We start from the raw sequence: 19,882 nt of genomic DNA, 5'->3' as shown, positions 1-19,882 counted from the left end.
GGGCAGGATGGGGATGGGGGAAGGGGGGGCCATGGGGGGCAGGATGGGGACAGGGGGCAGAGTGGGGACATAGGGGATGGGATGGGGACAGGGGAAGGGGGGGACACAGGGGACAGGGACACGGGGACGGGATGGGAGGGATATGGGGGACAGGATGGGGACAGGGACATGGGGGACAGGGGATGGGGGGGGACACGAGGGACAGGGGGGACACAGGGATGGGATGTGGGGAAAAGGGGGACAGGATGGGGATACAGGGCTGGGGGGACATGGGGACATGGGGGACAGGGAATGGGGGGGACACGGGGGACAGGGACACGGGGACAGGGTATGGGGGGGGGACATGGGGACAGGATGGGAGGGATATGGGGGACAGGATGGGGACACAGGGATGGGGGACGTGGGGACACGAGGAACAGGGACACGGGGTCGGGATTAGGGGGAAAAAGGGGACAGGATGGGGGTGGAGACAGGGGATGGGGACATAGGGACACGGGGACAGGGGAAGGAGGGGACACGGATGACACGGACACGGGGACAGGAGATGGGGGAAGGGGGGACAGGATGGGGGGACATGGGACAGGAATGGGGACATGAGGGACGGGATGGGGACACAGGGATGGGGGGACATGGGATGGGGACAGGATGGAGACAGGGGATGGGGACGTTGGGAACAGGATGGGGACAGGGACACAGGGACAGGATGGGGGGGACATAGGGGACAGGGACATGGGGACATGGGATGGGGGTGGGACATGGGGACAGGGTGTGGGGATGGAGATGCGAGGACATGGGGGACAGGGGACGAGGACAGTGGGGACACGGGGATGCGGGGATGGAGACACGGGGCCATGGGCAGGGTGGCGTGGACACCCTGTGTCCCCATGTCCTAATGTCCCCTGTCCCCAGCCACGCCGGCGCCCAGCGAGCGCGGGGACGGGCCAGGGCCACCCCCGGACAGGGACGACGGTGACACCAGGGACGAGAAGGAGCCCAAAGGTCCTGAGAAGATGGAGACAGAGGTGGGTGACAGGGTTGTCCCCAACCCTCTTCTCCCTGTCCCCAACCCTGTCCCCAACCCTGTCCTCCCCGTCTCTGTCCCCATCCCCATCCCCAGTCGTGTCCTCCCTGTCCCCACTCCTGTTCTTCGTGTCCTCTCTGTCCCCATCCCTGTCCCCAACCCTGCCCCATATCATGTCCTTCCTGTCCCCAACTCCGTCCTATCCCTGTCCCCATCCTTGTCCCTAATCACGTCCTTGCTGTCCCTGTCCCCGTTCCTGTCCCCAGTCGTGTCCTCCCTGTCCCCAGTCGTGTCCTCCCTGTCCCCAGTCACGTCTTCCTTGTCCCCGTCCCTGTCCCCAGCCCTGTCCCAAATCCTGTCTTCCCTGTCCCCTGTCATGTCCTTCTTGTCCCCAACTCTGTCCCCAGTCATCTTGTCCCCATCCCTGTCCTTAATTGTCCCCTCTCTGTCCCTGTCCCCATCCCTGTTCCAAATCATGTCCTCCTTTTCCCCATCTTTGTCCCCAATTGTGTCCCCCCTGTCCCCATCCCCATCCTTGTCCCCAGTCGTGTCCCCCGTGTCCTCCCTGTCCCCATCCTTGTCCCCAGTCGTGTCCCCCGTGTCCTCCCTGTCCCCTTCCCTGTCCCCAATTGTGTCCCCCCTGTCCCCATCCCCGTCCTTGTCCCCAGTCGTGTCCCCCGTGTCCTCCCTGTCCCCTTCCCTGTCCCCAATCGTGTCCTCCTTGTCCCCATCCCCGTCCTTAATTGTCCCCTCTCCGTCCCTGTCCCCAGTCGTGTCCTCCCTGTCCCCACCCCGTCCCCCCATCCCTGTCGTGTCCCCCCCACCCCGCCATTGTCCCCGTGTCCCCCCACTGACGTCGTGACAGGGGCATCCAGGGTGACACTGACACCCCCCCCCCCCCGCACTGTCCCCGCAGCCTCCTGTCCCCGAGGTGCCACCGTCCCCAGGCGATGGCAGCGAGGCCGAAGGGCCGCGGAAGGGGGAGGAGGAGGAGGGACCCGGCCAGAGGGAGCCCGAGGCCGAAGGGCCCCCGGCCCGCGAGGAGCGACCAGGTGAGACTCCCCCCTCCCCAAAAGGGACCCAGGCGTTTGGGTGCCCCCCCCCAATCCCTCCAGGGGACCCAAAAGTTCGGGTGCCCCCCCCAATCCCTCCAGGGGACTCAGGTGTTCTGGTGCCCCCCCCCTCCCCAAAAGGGACCCAGGCGTTCAGGTGCCCCCCCCCTCCTAATCCATCCGGGGGACCCAAGAGTCTGGGTGCCCCCCCCTAATCCCTCCAGGGGACCCAGGCATTCGGGTGCCCCCCCCAATTCCCCAGGGGACCCAGGTGTTTGGGTGCCCCCTCCCCAAAGAGATCCCAGGTGTTTGGGTGCCCCCCCCAATCCCTGTAGGGGACCCAGGTGTTCTGGTGCCCCCCCCCTCCCCAAAAGGGACCCAGGCGTTCAGGTGCCCCCCCCCTCCTAATCCATCCGGGGGACCCAAGAGTCTGGGTGCCCCCCCAAATCCCTCCAGGGGATCCAACAGATTGGGTGCCCCCCCCCCTAATCCCTCCAGGGGACCCAGGCATTCGGGTGCCCCCCCAATCCCCCAGGGGACCCAGGTGTTCGGGTGCCCCCTCCCCAAAGAGATCCCAGGTGTTTGGGTGCCCCCTAGATCCCCTGGGGGACCCAGGCATTTGGGTGCCCCCCCAAATCCCTCCAGGGGACCCAAGAGATTGGGTGCCCCCCCCCAATCCCTCCAGGGGACCCAGGCATTCAGGTGCCCCCCCCTAGTCCCCCAGGGGACCCAGATGTTTGGGTGCCCCCTCCCCAAAGAGATCCCAGGTGTTTGGGTGCCCCCCCCAATCCCTCCAGGGGACCCAAGAGTCTGGGTCCCCCCCCCCCAAATCCCTGCAGGAGACCCAACAGATTGGGTGCCCCCCCCAAATTCCTGCAGGGAACCCAGGCGTTTGGGTGCCCCCCCTCTCCCCAAAAGGGACCCAGGCATTTGGGTGCCCCCCCCTCCCCAAAAGGGACCCAAGAGTTTGGGTGCCCCCCCCCCCGCCCCCAAAATCCCCCAGGGAAGCCAGGCATCCGAGCACCCCTGTCGTGTGTCGTCCCCCCCCCCCCCCCCCCCCGCAGGTTCCGAGGCCGAGAAGGGTCCCGGGGGAGAAAAGGGTGACGACAAACCCCCCGAGGAGGAGCCCAAGGAGCGACCGGGGGACCCTGACCCCAAACGAGGTACCCGGGGGGGGGGGAGGGGGCGGGGCTTCACTGCGAGGGGTGTGGCTTGGCGGGGGGGGCGTGGCTTAACCAAAAGGAGCCGCGTTCACTCTGAAGCCTACTGATGGCTGACGGTGGCCAACGTCTTCCCGGGTACTGGGAGGGCCGGGGGGGGGTGTGTGTGATTTGAGGAGGATGGGGGGGTTGTAACATGGCGCTGACCCCCGTGTGTGTGTGTGTGTGTGTGTCCCCCGACGCCCCCCCACCCCACCCCACCCCGCGCAGAGGAGGCGAAGGCCGAGAAAGAGCCCAAGCTGGAAGCTCGCGCCAACGGCCGGCGGGACGACAAGGCCGAGAAGCCGCGTTTCATGTTCAACATCGCCGACGGTGGCTTCACGGGTGAGTCAGTGACTCCGGGGACGGGGACACACACGCGCACATACCTGGCTTCCCGTTTTACCTGACAAACCACCCCCCCCACCCCCCTCCCCGCAACTTGGTGGCCCCCCCCCCCCCTGCCCTGCAGAGCTGCACACGCTGTGGCAGAACGAGGAGCGCGCCGCCATCTCCTCGGGGAAGCTCAATGAGATCTGGCACCGGCGCCACGACTACTGGCTGCTGGCCGGCATCGTCCTGTATCCTTCCGCCACCCCGGGGTGTCCCCCCCCCCGGCCCCCTTCCACACCCCCCCCTTCTTCCGTGGCACCCCTGGGTTCCCCCGTGACACCCCTGGGTCCTCCTGTGGTACGTGGGGGGGGTCCCTTGGGGCATCCCTGGGTCACCCCCACAGCACACCGGGGTCCCCCGTGACACCCCTGGGTCCTCCTGTGGCACGTGGGGGGGTCCCCTGTGGCGCCCCTGGGTCCTCCTGTGTCACTTGGGGGTGTCGTCCCCCCCCCATGGCACCCCTGGGTTCCCCCGTGACACCCCTGGGTCCTCCTGTGGCACGTGGGGGGGGTCCCCTGTGGCACCCCTGGGTCCTCCGGTGGCACGTGGGGGGGTCCCCTGTGGCGCCCCTGGGTCCCCTTGTGGCACTTGGGGGTGTCGTCCCCCCCCCAGAACCCCTGGGTTCCCCCGTGACACCCCTGGGTCCTCCTGTGGCACGTGGGGGGGTCCCCTGTGGCGCCCCTGGGTCCCCTTGTGGCACTTGGGGGTGTCTTCCCCCCCCCGTGGCACCCCTGGGTTCCCCCGTGACACCCCTGGGTCCTCCTGTGGTACATGGGGGGGGTCCCCTGTGGCACCCCTGGGTCCTCATGTGTCACTTGGGGGTGTCGTCCCCCCCCCGTGGCACCCCTGGGTTCCCCCGTGACACCCCTGGGTCCTCCTGTGGTACGTGGGGGGGGTCCCTTGGGGCACCCCTGGGTCACCCCCACAGCACGCCGGGGTCCCCTGGGACACCCCTGGGTCCTCCTGTGGCACATGGGGGGGGGTCCCTTGGGGCATCCCTGGGTTCCCCCGTGACACCCCTGGGTCCTCCTGTGGCACGTGGGGGGGTCCCCTGTGGCGCCCCTGGGTCCCCTTGTGTCACTTGGGGGTGTCGTGTCCCCCCCGTGGCACCCCTGGGTTCCCCCGTGACACCCCTGGGTCCTCCTGTGGCACTTGGGGGTGTCGTCCCCCCCCCGTGGCACCCCTGGGTTCCCCCGTGACACCCCTGGGTCCTCCTGTGGCACTTGGGGGTGTTGTCCGCCCCCAGCACCCCTGGGTCCTCCTGTGTCACTTGGGGGTGTCGTCCCCCCTCAGCACCCCTGGGTTCCCCCGTGACACCCCTGAGTCCTCCTGTGGCACGTGGGGGGGTCCCCTGTGGCGCCCCTGGGTCCCCTTGTGGCACTTGGGGGTGTCGTCCCCCCCCCGTGGCACCCCTGGGTTCCCCCATGACACCCCTGGGTCCTCCTGTGTCACTTGGGGGTGTCTTCCCCCCCCCGTGGCACCCCTGGGTTCCCCCGTGACACCCCTGGGTCCTCCTGTGGCACATGGCGGGGGGTCCCTTGGGGCATCCCTGGGTTCCCCCGTGGCACCCCTGGGTCCCCTTGTGGCACTTGGGGGTGTCGTCACCCCCCCATGACACCCCTGGGTCCCCCCATGGCACCCTAGGTCTCCTGGGGTACTCCAGGGTCCCCCTCTGGCACCCCTGGGGCACGCCTGGTCGTCCCCCCCGTCCCCCCCCCCCGGCACGCTGGGGTCCCCCTGTGGCACGTCTGGGTCCCTTCTGGGTCCCCTTGGGCACACCTGGGTCCTGTCCCCCCCCGGCTGGCGTGCTGGGGTCCCCCCCACAGCACTCTGGGGTCCCCTGGGGCACCCCTGGGTCCCCTTGTGGCATGTGGGTGTCCCTGGGGGCACCCCTGGGTCCTCCCCCAGCACCCCTGGGTCCCCCCTGGTACTCCAGGGTCCCCCGACACCGCTGGGTCCCCCCCACGGCACGCTGGGGTCCCCTGGGGCACCCCTGGGTCCCCTGGTGGCATGTTGGGGTCCCCTCGTGACACGTCTGGGTCCCCTGGGGCACCCCTGGGTGCCCCCGTGGCACATGGGGTTTCCTGGGGTACTTCTGGGTCCCCCCCCAGGTGCTGTCACCCTCTCCTGGTGGCAGTGGCAGCACCAAGGAGGGTGACACTGAGGTGGAGGTGACCCAGGGGCGGGTGACACGGAGGCGGTGGTGATGTTGGGGACACTGGGGACAGGGTGACGCCGTGAGGGCGGTGTGGTGACGGTGGTGTGACAGTGACGGTGACACGGTGATGGTTCTTAGTGTGTGGGGGGGTAGGAATGAGAGGGACATCGGGGACAGGGTGACGCGGTGTTGGTGACGCGGTGTTGGTGACACCTTGGGAAGAATGGAGGAGGGGACACTGGGGACAGGGTGACGTGGTGACGGTGACATAGTGACAGCTCCGTGTGCTGGAGGGAGGATGAGGTGAGGGGACAAGAGAGGGACATTGGGGACCGGTTGACATGGTGACGGTGGTGTGGTGACGGCGATGCAGTGACGTGGTGACGGTGACATTGTGGTGGTGACGCGGTGACAGTCCTTAGCGTGCAGCCACGGCTCCGTGCGCTGGACGGGGAAGACGGGGGGGGGGGATGAGAAGGACACTGGGGACAGGGTGACGTGGTGGCGGTGATGCGGTGACGGTGACACGGTGACAGTCCTTACCACGCAGACACAGCTCCACAGGGAGAGCTGAGAGGGACGCTGGGGACAGGGTGACACGGTGATGGTGATCAGGTGACTTAGTGACAGTGACACGGTGATGCAGTAACGGTGACACAGTGGTGATGGTGACAGTCCTTAAGGTGCCTCTGTGCACTGGCTGGGTGATGACCTGGGGGATGCTGGGGACAAGGTGACACGGTGACGGTGATACGGTGATGTGGTGATGGTGACACAGCGGTGGTGACAAAGTGCACGCAGCCAGGCCTCTGCCTGCTGGATATGGGAGGTGCAGGGGACGTTGGGGACAGGGTGACACAGTGATGGTGGTCCAGTGACTCAGTGACGGTGATGTGGTGGTGACGCAGTGATGGTGACACAATGATGTGGTGGTGACAGTCCTTAACGTGCTTCCGTGCACTGGCTGGGGGATGGCCTGGGGGATGCTGGGGACAAGGTGACACGGCGATGGTGACAAGGTGACGCAGTGATGGTGACACAGTGATGCGGCGATGGTGACGCAGTGACATGGTGATGGTGACACAGTGACTGGTGATGATGACACAGTGATGTGGCGATGGTGTTACGGTAGCGTGGTGATGGTGACACGGTGACATGGTGATGGTGGCACGATGACGTGATGGTGACACGGTGACATAGTGAAGGTGACACCAATGACGTGGTGATGGTGACAGGGTGATGGTGACACGGTGACATAGTGAAGGTGACACAGTGACGTGGCGATGATGACACTGTGACGTGACACTGTGACGTGGTGATGGTGACACGGTGATGTGGCGATGGTGACACGGTGATGCGGTGATGGTGACACTTGTGACGGGGCGATGGTGACGTGGCGATGGTGACACTGATGTGGCGATGGTGATGGTGACACAGTGATGTGGCAATGGTGACACTGTGACGGGGCGATGGTGACACAGTGATGTGGCGATGGTGACACGGTGATGGTGACACAGTGATGTGGTGATGGTGACACGGTGATGCAGCAATGGTGACACTGTGACGGGGCGATGGTGGCACGGCGATGGTGACACAGCGACTGTGACACGGTGCGCGCAGCCAGGGCTCCGTGCGCAGGACATGGGGCGGGGGGGATGCGGGCGGGGGGAGGTTGGGGACGCGGTGACGCGGTGTCGCGGCGGTGACGCGGTGAGACGGTGACGCGGTGAGACGGTGACAGTCCTTAGCGCGCAGCCACGGCTACGCCCGCTGGACGGACATCCAGAACGACGGCGCCTTCGGGGTCATCAACGAACCCTTCAAGGGAGAAGCCTCCAAAGGCAACTTCCTGGAGATGAAGAACAAGTTCCTCGCACGCCGCTTCAAGGTGAGCGCACGAGGGCTCGCACGGGGGCTCGCACGAGGGCTCACATGAGGGCTTGCACGAGGGCTGTGCTTGTACGAGGGCTGGCCCCCGCGTGCGGCTCGTGCCACGGCGCAAGGAGCCACGCGGCAGCTGCTGCTGCACGAGGGTCTCGCACGGGGGCTCGCACGAGGGCTCACATGAGGGCTTGCACGAGGGCTGTGCTTGTACGAGGGCTGGCCCCCGCGTGCGGCTCGTGCCACGGCGCAAGGAGCCACGCGGCAGCTGCTGCTGCACGAGGGTCTCGCACGGGGGCTCGCACGAGGGCTCACATGAGGGCTTGCACGAGGGCTGTGCTTGTACGAGGGCTGGCCCCCGCGTGCGGCTCGTGCCACGGCGCAAGGAGCCACGCGGCAGCTGCTGCTGCACGAGGGTCTCGCGCGGGGGCTTGCACAAGGGTCGCACGAGTGCTCACATGGGGGGGGTGTGCTTGCACAAGGGCTGGCCCCTGCATGGGACTTTTGCCAGAGTGGTACTGATGCAAGGCGCACACGTGGCAGCTGCTGTTGCACGAGGGTCTTGCACTAAGGTTGGGCTTGTGCAAGGCCCTCACACGAGGGCAGCTTTCACGCTGAGGGTCTGCTCCCTTGCACGGGGGGGCTGTGCTGGCACCGGGGGCTGAGCTTGCACAAGGGCTGTGTCTGTGAGTGTGGTGCTCGCACGAGGGTCAGGTTCACGTGAGAACTGGGCTTGCACGAGGGGCTTGCACAAGGGTGTGGGCACAACGGGTTCTCGCACGAGTGCCCCGAGAGGGGGGAGGTGGCCATGGAAAGGGGGCAGGGCTTGCACATGGGCTGTGCATGAGAGGGGCCTCGTGCAAGAGGGTTGCTGGGGGAGAAGGGGAGTGGTCGGTCAGGCCAGTGGTGGGTGCCTGGACCCCTGGGTCCCCCCGGGTCCCCCCGGTCATTGTTGGGGTGTGAGGTCACCCCTGGGTCCCCCCTGGGCTCTGTTGGGGTGTTGAGGTCAAAGTTGGGGTGTTGAGGTCAAAGTTGGGGTGTGAGGTCACAGTTGGGTGCCCGGACCCCCGGGGTCCCCCCACCCCTGGGTCCCCCCTGGTCATTGTTGGGGTGTTGAGGTCAAAGTTGGGTTGGTCCCCCCAGTCATTGTTGGGGTGAAGTCACACCTGGGTCCCCCCCTTGTCATTGTTGGGGTGTGAGGTGACAGTCGGGTGCCTGGACCCCTGGGGTCCCCCGACATCTGGGTCCTCCCTGGGCTCTGTTGGGGTGTTGAGGTCAAAGTTGGGTCCCCCCTGGTCATTGTTGGGGTGTTGAGGTGACAGTCGGGTGCCTGGATCCCCGGGGTCCCCCCACCCCTGGGTCCCCCCTGGTCTCTGTTGGGTTGTTGAGGTCAAAGTTGGGTCCCCCCTGTTCATTGTTGGGGTGAAGTCACCCCTGGGTCCCCCCTGGTCCTTGTTGGGGTGTTGAGGTCAGAGTTGGGTGCCCGGACCCCCGGGGTCCCCCGACACCTGGGTCCCCCCTGGGCTTTGTTGGGGTGTTGAGGTCAAAGTTGGTGTGTGAGGTCACAGTTGGGTTGGTCCCCCCGGTCATTGTTGGGGTGAAGTCACACCTGGGTCCCCCCCTTGTCATTGTTGGGGTGTGAGGTGACAGTCGGGTGCCCGGACCCCCGGGGTCCCCCAACACCTGGGTCCCCCCTGGGCTCTGTTGGGGTGTTGAGGTCAAAGTTGGGTCCCCCCTGGTCATTGTTGGGGTGTCAGGTCAGAGCTGGGTGCCCAGATGCCTGGGTCCCCCCTTGTCATTGTTGGGGTGTGAGGTGACAGTCGGGTGCCTGGACCCCCAGGGTCCCCCACCCCTGGGTCCCCCATGGTCCTTGTTGGGGTGTTGAGGTCAGAGTTGGGTGCCCGGACCCCCAGGGTCCCCCGACACCTGGGTCCCCCCTGGTCATTGTTGGGGTGTTGAGGTCAAAGTTGGGTTGGTCCCCCCGGTCATTGTTGGGGTGAAGTCACACCTGGGTCCCCGGACACCTGGGTCCCCCCCCTTGTCATTGTTGGGGTGTGAGGTGACAGTCGGGTGCCCGGTCCCCCCCAGGTCGTTGTTGGGGTGTTGAGGTCAAAGTTGGGTGCCCGGACCCCCGGGGTCCCCCCACCCCTGGGTCCCCCCCGGTTGTTGTTGGGGTGTTGAGGTCAGAGTTGGGTCCCCCCCGGTCGTTGTTGGGGTGTTGAGGTCAGAGTTGGGTGCCCGGACCCCCTGGGTCCCCCCTGGTCATTGTTGGGGTGTGAGGTGACAGTCGGGTGCCCGGTCCCCCCCAGGTCGTTGTTGGGGTGTTGAGGTCAAAGTTGGGTGCCCGGACCCCCGGGGTCCCCCCACCCCTGGGTCCCCCCCGGTTGTTGTTGGGGTGTTGAGGTCAAAGTTGGGTCCCCCCCGGTCGTTGTTGGGGTGTTGAGGTCAGAGTTGGGTTCCCGGACCCCCGGGGTCCCCCCACTCCTGGGTCCCCCCCAGTCATTGTTGGGGTGTGAGGTGACAGTCGGGTGCCCGGTCCCCCCCCCGGTTGTTGTTGGGGTGTTGAGGTCAGAGTTGGGTGCCCGGACCCCCGGGGTCCCCCACCCTTGGGTCCCCCCTGGTCATTGTTGGGGTGTTGAGGTCAGAGTTGGGTTCCCGGACCCCTGGGGTCCCCCCACCCTTGGGTCCCCCCCAGTCATTGTTGGGGTGTTGAGGTCAAAGTTGGGTGCCCGGACCCCTGGGGTCCCCCCACCCCTGGGTCCCCCCTGGTCATTGTTGGGGTGTTGAGGTCAAAGTTGGGTTGGTCCCCCCGGTCATTGTTGGGGTGAAGTCACACCTGGGTCCCCGGACACCTGGGTCCCCCCCCTTGTCATTGTTGGGGTGTGAGGTGACAGTTGGGTGCCCGGTCCCCCCCAGGTCGTTGTTGGGGTGTTGAGGTCAAAGTTGGGTGCCCGGACCCCCGGGGTCCCCCACCCTTGGGTCCCCCCTGGTCATTGTTGGGGTGTTGAGGTCAGAGTTGGGTTCCTGGACCCCTGGGGTCCCCCCACCCCTGGGTCCCCCCCGGTCATTGTTGGGGTGTTGAGGTCAAAGTTGGGTCCCCCCCGGTCATTGTTGGGGTGAAGTCCCACCTGGGTTCCCAGACCCCTGGGGTCCCCCCTCGTGGTCTCTAGTGATGGTTGTGGGTCACATCTGGTTGCCCGTGTCCCTACCCCACCCCCTCCTTGTCACCTCCCTCTCCCTTGTGTGTGTGTCCCCCCCCAAACTTTTCCCCGACAGCTGTTGGAACAGGCGCTGGTGATCGAGGAGCAGCTCCGTCGCGCCGCGTACCTCAACATGACGCAGGATCCCAGCCACCCCGCCATGGCCCTCAACACCCGCTTCGCCGAGGTCGAGTGCCTGGCCGAGAGCCACCAGCACTTGTCCAAGGAGTCGCTGGCGGGCAACAAGCCCGCGAACGCCGTCCTGCACAAGGGTAAGAGGCGGGGGGGCCGGCGCCCCCGGCGCGGACGCCCCGTGTAGCGCCTCGCACCTCTTTTTTTTTTTTTATTTTATTTTTTTTTTTTTTTTTTTTTTTTTTTTTTGGTTCTGTACCCGCGGCTCTCAATCAATTAAAAGTGGGGAAATTCTCCTCCCAACCGGCTCCCGGTGTATCCTTGCTCTTGCGCGTGCTTTCTGGCGGCCGGGGAGGGGGGATTTTGGGGGTGGCGCGGGGAAAGGGTTAAGGGGGGGATAAGGAGGGGGGTGGGGGGGGGGTGGGGGGGTGGGGGGGAGGTCCCCCGAGGGGTTTTCTAAGGGTAACGGGGGTTTTTCCCCGAGTAACCCTGGAGTAAAGTTGTTGGGGGGGGGGTTGGGGGGTTGGGGGGTGGATTTAGGGTCACCCCCAAGGGGCTGCGGGGCCGGCGGGTGCCTCTGTCGCTTTGCGCTGTGTCTGCTGAGTATCTGTCGCGTGAGGCCGGAGTATGTCACTAAGTAATATGTCACTAGCATGGCGTTAGCATGTCACTAGTATGTCCCGTGTAGCCTGTAAATAAATGCCTTCGTCCGCAGTATTTTTTGGGGAGCGGAGTAAATTCGGAGTAGCCCGCTGGTCAAAGTTACGACCCGGGGAGTAATTTGTTTCCTCGGAGTATTTTTGGGGTGAGAAAGGAATATATTGGGAGTATCCCGGTGGCCGCGGTATCCCCGCTGCGTGCCCTGAGTAAACCTGGAGTAAAGCTGGTGTAAGGACGGGGTGTCCCTTCTTTGGCCCGGAGTGTCCCCGGGGCGGTGTTTCCCCAGAGGGATCTCTGGAGCGTGTTGAGTACCCCCCGAGTATCCTCGGAGTATCCTCCCGCTATCCCCGGTGTCTTTAACGTGTTTTCCAGGGGTTGTCGCTGGAGTAAGGAAGGAGTATCCCTGGGATAGGCTGAGGGGGCCCGGAGGGGTCTCGGGGGCCGTGTAACGAGTAGCCCCTGAGTAGCGGGAATGTGGCTGCAGCCCCTGAGCGGGAGGAAGGGATGAGAGTGCTCGGAGTATCTCTGGAGTATCTTTAGTGTATCCCAGGAGTATCCCAAGAGTATCTTTAGAGTATCCCAGGAGTATCTCAGGTGTATCCCAGGTGTATTCCAGGAGTATCCCCAGAGTACCTTTAGTGTATCCCAGGAATATCTTTAGTGTATCCCAGGATTATCCCAGGAGTATCTTTAGTGTATCCCAGGTGTATTCCAGGAGTACCCCCAGAGTACCTTTAGTGTATCCCAGGAGTATCCCCAGAGTAACTTTAGTGTATCCTAGGAATATCTTTAGTGTATCCTAGTATTATCCCAGGAGTATGTTTAGAATATCCCCAGATTATCTTTAGTGTATCCCAGGTATATCCCAGGAGTATCTCTAATGTATCCTAAGCGTTTCCTAGGAGTATCTTTAGTGTATCCCAGGTGTATCCCAAGAGTATCTTTAGTGAATCCCAGGAGTATCCCCAGAGTACTTTTAGTGTATCCCAGGTATATCCCAGTAGTACCTTTAGTGTATCCAAGGAGTATCCCCATAGTACCTTTAGTGTATTCTAGGAATATCTTTAGTGTATCCCAGGTGTATCCCGGGAATATCTTTAGTGTATCTCCGGTGTATCTCCAGAATAAGCCTGGAGTAACTCAGGAGTATCCCTGGAGTATCTCGGGTGTTGTTACATGTTGTCCCTGGAGTAGCTCTGCTGTGTCTGGAGAGGGGACTGGGGTGTCTCGGAGCGTGTCCGGAGTATCCCCCGAGTAGCTACAGCGTAGAGCCTCGAGTGCCGCAGCTCGGAGTGTCCCCGAGAGAGGGGACCTGGAGTGTGTGAGGAGTAGACCTGGAGTATCTCCGGGGTGTCTAAGGAGTAGACCCGGAGTATCTCCGGAGTATCCCCAGAGTACACCTGGAGTATCTCTGGGATGTCCAAGGAGTAGACCTGGAGTATCTTGGAGTATCTCCGATGTGTCTAGAGAGTAGACCCAGAGTGTCTAAGGGGTAGACCCGGAGTATCTCCGGAGTATCTCCAGAGTACACCTGGAGTATCTCTGGGGTATCCAAGGAGTGGACTCGGAGTATGCCCGAGGAGTAGACCCGGAGTATCTCTGGGGTGTCCAAGGAGTAGACCCAGAGTGTCCAAAGAGTAGACCCGGAGTATCTCTGGAGTATCTAAGGAGTATCCCAGGAGTGTCTAAGGGCTAGACCCGGAGTATCTCCCGTGTGTCTCAGGAGTATCCCCGGAGTATGCGAGGAGTATCTCCGGATTATCTCCAGTGTATCTCAGGAATACACCCGGAGTGTCCAAGGAGTAAACCTGGAGTATCCCCGGTGCGTCTAGAGTATCTTCCCAGTAAACAGCCCGATACGAGTGTCCCCGGGGTCTGTTAAGGAGCACCCCCAGAGTATTACCGGAATAACCCCCCCTCCCGAGTATCCCCCGAGTATCCCCCGAGTATTCCCCGAGTAGCGATCAGGCTTCCCCCCCCCCCCCCCTCGCACGTATCTCCCACCCCTTCCAGTAGTTTCCAGTAACTCTGGAGTAACTCTGGAGTAACCATGGGGTAACTCCGGAGTAACTCGGAGTAACTCCGGGGTAACTTTCAGGTGACTTAGGAGTAACCTTGGAGTAGCTTTGGGGTAACTCTGGGGTGACTTCGGAGCGATTTAGGCGTAACCCTGGAGTAACCCTGGAGTAACTTAGTAGTAATTCTGGGGTAATTTAGGATTGACTCCGGGGTAACTCTGGATTAACTCTGGGGTAACTCCGGAGTGACTCTGGAGTAACCTTGGAGTAATTCTGGGGTGACTGAGGAGTGACTCTGGAGTAACTTTGGAGAGACTTAGGAGTAACCTGGTAGTAACCCTGTGGTAACTTAGGAGTGACTCTAGAGGAACCTTGGAGTAACTTCGGGGTGACTTAGGAGTAAGTTAGGAGTAACCTTGGAGTATCTCTGGGGTGACTTAGGAGTAACTTTGGGGTAAATGGGGAGTAACCTTGGAGAGACTCAGGAGTAACCTTGGAGTAACTTAGTAGTAACTCTGGAGTAACGTAGGAATTAGGCGTAACCTTGGAGTAACCTGGTAGTAACCCTGTGGTAACTTAGGAGTGACTCTGGAGGAACCTTGGAGTAACTTTGGGGTGAGTTAGGAGTAAGTTAGGAGTAACTTAGTTGTAACTCTGGGCTGACTTAGGAGTGACTTGGGGGTAACACTGGAGTAACTTTGGAGAGACTTAGGAGTAACCTTGGTGTAACCCTGGAGTAACTTAGGAGTAACCCTGGAATAACTTAGGAGTAACCCTGGAATAATTTAGGAGTAACCCTGGAGTAACTTAGGAGCAACCCTGGGGTAACTTAGGAGTAACCCTGGAGTAACTTAGGAGTAACCCTGGAATAACTTAGGAGTAACCCTGGAGTAACTTAGGAGTAACCCTGGAGTAACTTAGGCCTGGCTTAGGAATAACCTTGGAGTAACTTAGTAGTAACTGTGGGGTAACTTGGAGTGACTCTGGAGTAACCTTGGAGTAACTTTGGGGTGACTTCAGAGCAACTTTGGGGTAACTTAGGAATGACTTAAGAGCACACCCCCCCCCCCCCCCCCGAGTAAGTTGTGAGTGGGCATGGGGCGGCCCCCCCTACCCCCCCCCCCGGCGCTGACGGGCCCCCCCCGCCCCCTTCCCCCTCTTTCTCTCTCTCTCTCTCTCTCTCTCTTTCTCCCCCCTCCCTTTTTCCTCAAACCAACCCCCCCCCCCCCCCCCCCAGTGCTGAACCAGCTGGAGGAGCTGCTGAGCGACATGAAGGCGGACGTCACCCGCCTCCCCGCCACCCTCTCCCGCATCCCCCCCATCGCCGCCCGCCTCCAGATGTCCGAGCGCAGCATCCTCAGCCGCCTGGCCAGCAAGGGCACCGAGAGCCACCCCCCGCCCGTGAGTCACCCCCCCACCCCCCCCAACCCCCGGGACCTACCCCCCAGCCCCGGGGACAGCCTTTCATGGGGTGTTCCTCACCCCGGGGTGTTCCTCTCCCTGGGGACAACCTTTCACGGGGTGTTCCTCATCCTGGGTGTTCCTCTCCCTGGGGACAACCTTTCATGGGGTGTTCCTCATCCGGGGTGTTCCTCTCCCTGGGGACAACCTTTCACGGGGTGTTCCTCACCCCGGGGTGTTCCTCTCCCTGGGGACAACCTTTCACGGGGTGTTCCTCATCCGGGGTGTTCCTCGTCCTGGGTGTTCCTCTCCCTGGGGACAACCTTTCATGGGGTGTTCCTCACCCTGGGGTGTTCCTCTCCCTGGGGACAGCCTTTCATGGGGTGTTCATCACCCTGGGGTGTTCCTCACCCTGGGGACAGCCTTTCATGGGGTGTTCCTCACCCTGGGGTGTTCCTCTCCCTGGGGACAGCCTTTCATGGGGTGTTCCTCACCCTGGGGTGTTCCTCTCCCTGGGGACAGCCTTTTATGGGGTGTTCCTCTCCCTGGGGACAGCCTTTCATGGGGTGTTCCTCACCCTGGGGTGTTCCTCTCCCTGGGGACAGCCTTTCATGGGGTGTTCCTCACCCTGGGGTGTTCCTCTCCCTGGGGACAACCTTTCATGGGGTGTTCCTCTCCCTGGGGACAGCCTTTCACGGGGTGTTCCTCATCCGGGGTGTTCCTCTCCCTGGGGACAGCCTTTCATGGGGTGTTCCTCACCCTGGGGACAACTTTTCATGAGGTGTTCCTCACCCTGGGGACAGCCTTTCATGGGGTGTTCCTCATCCTGGGGTGTTCCTGCCCCTGGGGACAGCCTTTCACCGGGTGTTCCTCACCCTGGGGATCTACCCCCCACCCCGGGGACAGCCTTTCACGGGGTGTTCCTCATCCTGGGGTGTTCCTCACCCTGGGGACAGCCCATCCCAAGGACATCCCCCAATTTGGGGATGTTTGTTATCTTGGGGACAGCCTTTCCTGGGGTGTTCCTCGCCCTGGGGACAGCCTTTCACCGGGTGTTCCTCACCCTGGGGTGTTCCTCACCCTGGGGACGTTTCTCATCTTGGGGCCATCCTTTTCTAAGGGACGTGCCCCCATTTTGGGGACATCCCCCACCTTAAGGATGTCCCCACCTTGGGGGCGCCTTTTCCTTGTGGTCACCTCTCACTTTGGGTACGTCCCCTGTCTTGGGGGGGGGGGGGGGGGGGCAGTTTGCCCCCCCAACTTTAGGGTCAGACTGCTCTGGGGACACCCCTCCCCTTGGGGACACCCCTCCCCTTGGGGACATCCTTTCCCTGGGGACCCTCCCTTCCATCGAGACATCCCCCCCAAAACCTGGGGGACCCTTCCCTTCCTGTCCTGGGGACCCCGACTGGGGACACCCTGCCCCAGGGCCACCCTCTTGGGGACATCCCCGGTTTGGGGACACCCCCTCCCGTGGTGACACCCACCTCGGGAACCCCCAGCCAGATCTCTCCAGAAGCGCCCCCCCCCAGCCCCAATCCTGGCGTCTACGTGGTGGGGTGGGGGGGGGGTGGTGGTGACAGTGATGTCCCCATGGGGGAGGTGACAGCGGTGTCCCCATCTCTCTCCAGACCTTCCCGCCGGGGCCCTACGCCACCCCCCAGAGCTACGGGGGCACCTTTGGGACCCCCCCGGCCGGAGCCCTCCCCCCTGGAGGGGCCAACTACAGCCAGATGCCACCGGGCTCCTTCATCACCGGTGAGTGCGGGGGTCCATGGGGGGGTGGGGGGGACACCCCGACTCCTGGGTCCATGGGGGGGGGGGACACCCCAACTCCTGGGTCCATGGGGGGGGGGTCCCCAAACTCCTGGGTCCATGCTGGGGGGCAATTTGGATTCCTGGATCCATGGGGGGGGGGACACCCCAACTCCTGGGTCCGTGGAGGGGGGGTCCCCAGACTCCTGGGTCCATGGGGGGGGGGGGGGGGGCAACCTGGATTCCTGGGTCCATGGGAGGGGGGGACACCCCAATTCCTGGGTCTATGGGTGGGGGGGTCCCGGATGGCTGGGTCCCACGGGGTGTCCCCAGACTCCTGGGTCCATGGAGGGGGGGGGTCCCGGATGCCTGGGTTCTTGGGGGGGGGACAGGACACCCCGACTCCTGGATCCACGGGTGGGGGGTCCCCAGACTCCTGGGTCCATGGAGAGAGGGGGGGTCCCTGGGTGCCTTGGGTCCTCAGGAGGGTCCCAAGGTGGTGGGGGGGGGGGGATGATGGGTGTCTGGACCCCCCCCCCTCCCAGACACTTGGGTCTTTTCCCCCCCCCCCCCCAACAACAGCCGCCGCCAACGGCCCCCCGGTGCTGGTGAAACGGGAGCGCGAGGCCGAGGGGCCGGAGAAGAAGGAGCCCCGCGGGGGCGAAGTCATCTGCATCGACGACTGAGGGAGGGGGGGGCCGTGGGGGGGCCCCTCACCCCAAAACACCCCGCCCCCGCCCTGCTCCCCCCACCACCCGGGGCTGCCCCTGCCCCCTCCCCCCAAAATCCGGAGGCGGTGGGGGGAGGGGCGCGCTGCCAGAAATGCCTCGTTTCACCCTAAATGCGGGGTGGGGGGGAGGGGCAACACCCCGGGGTTGGGGGTGGGGTTTTGTTTTTTTTTTTTGGGGGGGGGGGGGGGTGGGGGGAGGGGGAGGGGGTGTGACGAGGACCACTGCAACTATAAATATGAATATATATATATATCCCCGGTGGCGGGGGGGGACCCCGGGGTCCGGGTGGCCCCGGTGTCCCCCCCGGGGTCCGTCCCCCCCCAACCCCGGTGTCCCCAGGGCCCCCCCTTCCCCCCCCCACCCCCCCCACCCCCGGGGGCTCGGGCACTTGTTTAACCGCAGCAGAATAAAACCCGGTTCCTTGGCTACGGCACCCGCCTCCGCTCCTCCCTCGGCGGCACCCGACCCACCGGGGGTGGCAACTGGGTGGCCACCGGCCACCTACACCCCGGGGAGGGGGGGGCGGGACGGTCACCTCTCGTCATGGGGTGGGTCATGGGCAACGTGGGGAGGGTCAACTGTGTGATCCTGTGGCTACCAACCTGGTCATGGGGACAGCTTTCATCATGGCCACCTTTGGGATGGTCAACCGTGTGGTCTTGTGGCCACCAACCTGGTCATGGGGGTGGCTTCCATCATGGCCACCTTTGGGATGGTCAACTGTGTGGTCCTGTGGCCACCAACCTGGTCATGGGGGTGGCTTCCATCATGGCCACCTTTGGGATGGTCACGCCTGTGGTCCTGTGGCCATCAACATGGTCATGGGGACAGCTTCCATCATGGCCACCTTTGGGACGGTCAACTGTGTGGTCCTGTGGCCACCAACATGGTCATTGGGACAGTTTCCATCATGGCCACCATGAGGATGGTTACCCCTGTGGTCCTGTGGCCACCAACCTGGTCATGGGGGTGGCTTCCATCATGGCCACCTTTGGGATGGTCACGCCTGTGGTCCTGTGGCCATCAACATGGTCATTGGGACGGTTTCCATCATGGCCACCATGAGGATGGTTACGCCTGTGGTCCTGTGGCCACCAGCGTGCTCATGGGGCCGGCTTCCATCATGGCCACCATGGGCTTGGTCAACCGTGTGGTCCTGTGGCCACCAACCTGGTCACGGGGACAGCTTTCAGCATGGCCACCATGGGGATGGTCAACCCTATGGCCACTAACATGGTCATGGGGATGGCTTCTGCCACAGCCACCATGAGGATGGTCACCCCTGTGGTGCTGTGGCCACCAGCGTGGTCATGGGGCCGGCTTCCATCATGGCCGCCTTTGGGCTGGTCAACCGTGTAGTCCTGTGGCCACCAACCTGGTCATGGGGATGGCTTCCATCATGGCCACCATGAGGATTCTGTGGCCACCAATGTGGTCATGGGGATGGTCACCAGCATGGTCATGGCCACTTGTGTCACCGTGGGGATGGCCACCAGATTAATTAAAATCATTTTATTATTAACCCCGAGGGATCTGCTGGGCCCTGAGGAGGCACCGGGGAGACACCAGAACCACCACCCGCCCATGGGACCCCCCCCCTCAGTGTGTCCATCCCCCCCCCGGCAACGGCCATGGGGGGGGTAGCGGGGGGTGGCTCCGGAACCGGAGGAGATGGTCGAGGAGGTCTCCTGGTGGAGGAGAACCCTGTGGAGTTGGACCCAAGTGGGTTTTGGGGGGGGGGGGGACACACCAGGAGAGTTCCTGACCCCACCCCAACACCCCCCCCATGGCGAAGACCCTTGGGACACTGGAGACCCCGTTGCTCCACCAGTAAAGACCATTAAGTGAACCTTCTGGAGACCCTTCAAGCCCATGAGAGCACCACGAGGGGATCCTTTGCTGGGGGAAAACCCTTCCTCGTTGCCAAAAAATGGATGAATTAAGACAAAAAATAAGGCCCCAGGAGGGTGGGGACGGCCAAGCCCAGCTCCTCCCAGTCCCACCAGTGACCTCCATGGGCCAAACGGGGGCATCTGCTCGGAGCGTTTCATAATTGGAGAGAGAAATAGGAAATAAATCGGGAGACAACTGAGCCCTTGAGCCTTCTCCTTCTCCGGCCCCTTCTGGCCCCGGGTGGAAGCCCAGGTGGCCTCCACCTGACGCTTGGTGGCCTCCAGGACCTCACAGCTGGACCCCCATCTTCTCCACTCCCTTCCGGGGCCACCCCAGGTCTTCACCACGTGGCTCCAAAGTGCCCCGTGGCTCCTCTTGCCCCCCAAAA

The 19,882-nt window shown here is 63.4% G+C and overlaps 1 protein-coding gene across 1 annotated transcript in view; it reads left to right on the top strand.

Moving 5' to 3' along the window:
* The window catches only part of LOC141478244 (chromodomain-helicase-DNA-binding protein 3-like), a gene marked incomplete at its 5' end in the record, with an annotated part of 83,895 nt that extends 66,339 nt beyond the window's left edge, over positions 1 to 17,556 (top strand). The window contains 10 exon segments of the mRNA XM_074167356.1: positions 910 to 1,022; positions 1,938 to 2,073; positions 3,138 to 3,236; positions 3,504 to 3,617; positions 3,745 to 3,853; positions 7,579 to 7,711; positions 10,981 to 11,176; positions 14,952 to 15,115; positions 16,747 to 16,873; positions 17,453 to 17,556. Of these exon segments, the coding sequence (XP_074023457.1) occupies positions 910 to 1,022; positions 1,938 to 2,073; positions 3,138 to 3,236; positions 3,504 to 3,617; positions 3,745 to 3,853; positions 7,579 to 7,711; positions 10,981 to 11,176; positions 14,952 to 15,115; positions 16,747 to 16,873; positions 17,453 to 17,556 (1,295 nt within the window).
* Positions 17,557 to 19,882: the final 2,326 nt, after the last annotated feature.

Source organism: Numenius arquata, unplaced genomic scaffold (genome assembly GCF_964106895.1).
Source record: "Numenius arquata unplaced genomic scaffold, bNumArq3.hap1.1 HAP1_SCAFFOLD_558, whole genome shotgun sequence".
In the NCBI taxonomy this organism is placed as follows: domain Eukaryota; kingdom Metazoa; phylum Chordata; class Aves; order Charadriiformes; family Scolopacidae; genus Numenius; species Numenius arquata.
Note: the sequence above shows the minus strand (reverse complement) of the source record. Positions and strands in the feature narration are given on the sequence as shown.